Here is a 5,447-nt window from a genome sequence, read left to right as displayed (position 1 = left end):
GCTGAAAGGACGCAGGCCTCGAGGGGAAATCCGTCACACACGGTGGCGGAAAGTTCAGGAGCAAACAACGGGGGCTGCCCGTCATGACAACCGATCCCCGCGTCGGGGTCCTCCCCCTTCACCTCGTATATTTTGGAGACGCCGCTACCGGAGAAATGGAAAATGCCGACTTTTGACAAGTACGACGGCACGACCGACCCAGACAATCACATGCGGGTCTTCATGCATCAGATGATGTTTCACGCTGTCAGCGATCCCATCTGGTGCCGAGTCTTCTCAACTTCATTGACTGGGGAGGCGCTGGAGTGGTTCTCCGAGCTACCGACCGGTTGTATTGACTCGTTTGCTACTCTGAAAGCGAGGTTCAGCACACAGTTCGCGCCCCTGAAACCGGCCATTCTGACGGTCGACAACCTGGTGAACATCCGACAAGAGGACGGGGAATCACTGAGGAGTTACCTTGATCGGTATAATCGAATGTCGGTCAAGATAAGCCGAAAGAAGCCGCAGACGATGGAGGAGATGAGGGAACGCGCGGCCAAATTTATACAGATGGAAGATATGCAGGAGTTTAGGGTGAAGAAGAGGGAGAAGGAGGATGCTGCACTCCAAAAGCCGATCGCTCCTAGACCGAGCAAACCTGTAACCCGACCCACCGAACGGAAGCCACCGAAGTTCACAACCTACACTCCCCTGGCTGTTCCCCGAGCCAGGATCCTGTAGGAGGCCTTCAGCGCCGATTCGCTCCCAGCGATTAGGAAGAAGCCTCCGCCACCCGATGCCGACGGGAGTAAGCATTGCCAGTACCATCGGACTATCGGGCATACCACCGAAGAGTGCCACACGCTCCGCGACAAAATAGAAGAGCTCATTCGACAGGGACACTTGAAGAAATACATTCGGCAAGATCGTCCCCCGCGGAGTCCGGTGAGGAACCAAAGCCCGAAGAGAAGGGTCCCCCCAACCCGTTCGGAGAAGAAAAGGGAGCCCGAGCGTGAGAAACGTAGGAGAGGACCATCCCGGTCACATCGGAGTCCGAGAAGGAGCCGCAGTCGTAGCCAGGAGAGACCCCTGAGGGGTTATATCAATACTATCTCCGGGGGGTTCGCCGGAGGAGGGTCAAGCTCCGCAGCTCGAAAAAGGCACGTTCGTGCGTTGAAGTCGGTTCATCTAGTCGAGAAGAAGATCCGATCGATGCCTCCCATCACATTCACGAACGACGACTTCAAGGCACCCGATCCTGATCACGATGACCCGATGGTCATCTCGATAGAGGTGGCCGAGTATGGGATCGGGAAGGTCTTGGTCGATCAGGGAAGCTCTGTCAACATCCTATACTGGAAGACTTTCCAGAGGATGAACCTTTCCGAGGACCTGATCGTACCATACAACGAGCAGATAGTAGGTTTCTCGGGCGAACGGGTGGACACGAGGGGATATGTAGATCTTCGTACGAGGATCGGCTCGAGGAAGGACGGCCGAGAGGTAAGAGTTAGATTCCTTCTGGTTGAAGCTAACACTTCTTACAATGTATTGCTAGGGAGACCCTGTTTGAACGCTTTCGGAGCGATTGTGTCTACCCTGCACCTGGCCATGAAGTTCCCGTCAGACAAGGGGACAATATGCACGGTGCATGCAGATCAACAGGTCGCCAGGCAGTGCTATGCTGCAGGATTGAGGATCAGGCCTCACAGCCGACCGCGTAAACAACACCGATCGGAGGTAGCGATGACAGACCTAGATCCCCGGACGAACACAGAGGATCGGCTGCAGCCAGAAGGAGAAATCAAGGAGATCCTGATCGGAAGCCAACCGGGGCAGCTCACGAAGATCGGGGGAGTCCTGAGCGCGGAAGAGGAAAAACTCCTTGGCGCGGTGATTTTAGAAAACAAAGACTTGTTTGCGTGGTCGAGCGCCGATATGCCGAGCGTCCATCCGGACGTGATGTCCCACAAGTTAGCTATCTTTCGGGAAGCTCGCCCGGTCGCTCAAAAGAAAAGAAAGATGGGAGAAGAGAGAAGGAAGGCGGTCGAGGAAGAAGTGAGAAAGCTAGAAGGGGCGGGGTTCATCAGGGAGATTAAGTATACTACATGGCTGGCGAACGTGGTCATGGTGAAGAAAACGAGCGGGAAGTGGAGGATGTGCACGGACTTCACCGACCTCAATAAAGCCTGCCCGAAGGACGCATACCCGCTGCCCAGCATCGATCGGCTGGTGGATGGAGCCTCTGGGCACAATTATTTGAGTTTCCTGGACGCATACTCTGGGTACAACCAGATTCCCATGTATGGCCCAGACAGATCCAAAACGGCATTCATAACAGATCAAGCAAACTTCTGCTACGAGGTAATGTCGTTCGGTCTGAAGAACGCGGGGGCTACCTACCAGAGGCTGATGGATCGGGTCTTTCGTGAGCAGATCGGTCGGTCCATGGAGGTGTATGTGGACGACATGGTCGTGAAGTCGCAGACGGTCGAAAAGCACGTACGCGATCTCACGGAGGTCTTCTACCAGGTGCGCAAATATAATATGCGCCTCAATCCAGAGAAATGTGTTTTTGGGGTGCCGGCAGGGAAATTTCTAGGTTTCATGCTGACGGCCCGAGGCATAGAGGCAAATCCAGACAAGTGCGCTGCTATCATTGAGATGAGGAGCCCTAAAAACTTGAAGGAGGTTCAGCGGTTGATGGGGCGGCTGACTTCTCTGGCACGTTTTCTACCCAGGCTGACGGAGAAGGTTAGGCCGATCCTGAAGATCATGAAGAAGCAGACTACGGAGAAGTGGGATGATCAGTGTGAGGCGGCGTTTCAGCAAATAAAGGAGATGATCAGCAGTCCACCAGTAATGAGCCGACCGGTAGAAGGGCTGCCCCTGCAGCTATACCTGTCGGTATCAGACGACTCGATCAGTGCGGCCTTAATACAAGAATCCCTGGAGCAGCGGCCTGTTTATTTCATCAGTCGAGTTCTACAGAGTGCAGAAACGAGGTATCAGCTGATAGAGAAGATAGCCTTGGCGCTATTAACGGTCGCACGTCGATTGCGCCAGTACTTCCAGAGTCACCAAGTGATTGTCCGAACCGATCATCCCATAGCAAAGATACTCCGAAAGCCCGACTTAGCTGGTAGGATGATCGCCTGGTCGGTTGAGTTATCCGAGTTCGGTCTCAAGTACGAACCTAGAGGATCTGTTAAAGGGCAGCATTTGGCCGACTTTGCAGCCGAACTCCACGGGCCGATCCCTTCGTCCGAGCAAACGTGGATCCTCTTCGTCGACGGGTCGTCGGACAAACGAAGTGCTGGAGCGGGAATCGTCATTGAAGGACCGAACGGCTTCACGGTGGAGCACTTCTTGCAGTTCCAGTTTAAAGCCTCAAATAACCAGGCAGAATATGAAGCGCTGATCGCCGGGTTAAGACTAGCAAAAGACTTAGGCGCGACGAAGTTGAAGTGCAACACTGATTCGAAGCTCGTGGTCGGGCAGGTACAAGGTGAATATCAGGTTAAGGATGATTTGCTGCTTCAGTACTACCACAAGGCTGTTGAAGCCATGAAAGAATTCGAAGAAGTTACCATCCATCACATTCCCCGAGCGGAGAACGCCAGAGCCGATAGGCTATCTAAGCTGGCGGAGGGAAAGGAGAAGGGCCAATTGAAGACAATTATCAGGCAAACCCTGATGAGACCTTCAGCTGGAGAATGCGCTGCAGCAGAACGATCGGCTGATTGGACTGGCGAGGTGCGAGAACTCTTAAAGAGGTGCGAGGCTGGAGAAGAGGTCAAGCCGACGGAGAGAAGGCGAGCACTCCGCTTCGTGATCATCGGAGAAGATTTATACAAGAGAGGCTTCACAGCGCCGCTCCTCAAGTGCTTATCGGCGGACGAAGCAGAGTACGTCATGAACGAGGTCCATAACGGCATCTGCGGGATGCACACCGGTCGGAGGACGATGAAAGCAAGGATACTCCGAGCGGGATATTTTTGGCCGACCATGGAACAAGACTGCGAAGCCATGATACGCAAGTGCGAAGGATGTCAAGCCCATGGAAATGATGTGAAGAAGGCTCCGACCGAGTTACACAGTTTAACAGCTCCATGGCCGTTCGCTCAGTGGGGCATGGACATCGTCGGACCTTTCCCAATTGGCCGAGCGCAGAAGAAATTCATACTTGTGGCAGTAGACTACTTCACCAAATGGGTCGAAGCGGAGGCTCTGGTCAATATCACCGCTCGGCAGGTTCACTCCTTCGTCTGGCGCAACATCATATGTCGCTTCGGCCTTCCCCACACGATCATCACCGACAACGGTCGTCAGTTTATCGACAAGAAATTGAGGGACTTCTATAAGCAATTGGGGATACGGCACGTAACCAGCTCGGTCGAGCATCCCCAAACCAACGGCCAGGCTGAGGCCATGAATAAGGTGATAGTGGCCGAGTTAAAGAAGAGGTTGGGAGAGGCCAAAGGAGCGTAGGTCGACGAGCTGCCACAAGTCCTTTGGGCCTATCGATGTACGCCGCACGGGACAACCGGGGAATCTCCCTTCAACCTGATGTATGGAACAGACGCCATGTTGCCGGTCGAAGTAGGGGAGCCAACTCTTCGGCGTGAGATGCAAGACCTCGAGGTGAATTGTGGACGACTGCGCGAGGAATTAGACTGGACGATCAAGCGAAGAGAACGAGCAGCCGTGCGAGCTGAAGCGTGTAAGAGAATGGTGGCAAGAAGGTATAACGCAAAGGTCAAACCAAGAAGCTTCATCAGAGGGGACTTAGTTTGGAGAAAAACCAATGACGCCCGAAAGAAGTCAACACAGGGAAAGCTAGCCCCAAACTGGGAGGGCCCGTTCCGCGTGACCGAGAGTCTGCAGAATGGAGCCTATCGGCTGGAGCACTTGAGCGGCAAAGAAATACCCAACACATGGAACGCATCACACCTCAAAATGTATTACAGTTGACCATGAATAAAATGAGCGTTTCATACAACTTTATCCAACTACCTGACCGACGGGGCTCCCTACGGGACCCAAGCAAAGCCTGACCGATCGAGACAGGGACTTCCAAGAGGAAGTCCCGCTCTGTCAGCACCGATCCAAGCGATCTAATTACCCCACGGGTAAACAAGTGACACGAGCTGTCTTGATCGATCGGGGTATAACACCAACGGTCTAAAAAATAAATTGAACACGCAAAAGCCCACCGTACGGAACAGATAATCGAGATAACGAGTATAACGTTTGAATACCGATCGTCCGGTCAGCTCATTACTAAGCGCAAGCAAGCAAAATTAACAAGTTAAACAATTACAAGGCCGATCGCCAATGATAAGAAACAACAGAAGTACAGCCGGTCGCCAAAACAAAGCAGTAAGCGAACGAAAGAAGGAAAGAGATAATCTATGAGATAAATAGGGAATTAAAAATTTACACGAGTTTATCAAAAAGTAACC

The 5,447-nt window shown here is 52.9% G+C and overlaps 1 protein-coding gene across 1 annotated transcript; it reads left to right on the top strand.

Moving 5' to 3' along the window:
• Positions 1–4,569: 4,569 nt before the first annotated feature.
• Positions 4,570–4,956, top strand: LOC146882220 (uncharacterized). The gene has a single exon (XM_085667328.1). It carries the CDS (start codon positions 4,570–4,572, stop codon positions 4,954–4,956), a length of 387 nt encoding a protein of 128 aa, XP_085523454.1.
• Positions 4,957–5,447: the final 491 nt, after the last annotated feature.

The sequence above is a fragment of the Vigna unguiculata genome, chromosome 10, assembly GCF_037176805.1.
Source record: "Vigna unguiculata cultivar grain cowpea cultivar isolate G323 ecotype 2 chromosome 10, ASM3717680v1, whole genome shotgun sequence".
NCBI classification, from domain to species: domain Eukaryota; kingdom Viridiplantae; phylum Streptophyta; class Magnoliopsida; order Fabales; family Fabaceae; genus Vigna; species Vigna unguiculata.
The sequence above is the reverse complement of the archived record's forward strand: the minus strand, read 5'-3'. Positions and strand labels throughout refer to the sequence as shown.

Excerpts from the sequence above, each read along its gene's own strand:
- LOC146882220 (XM_085667328.1), top strand. The coding sequence starts at position 4,570 with ATGTTGCCGGTCGAAGTAGGGGAGCCAACTCTTCGGCGTGAGATGCAA.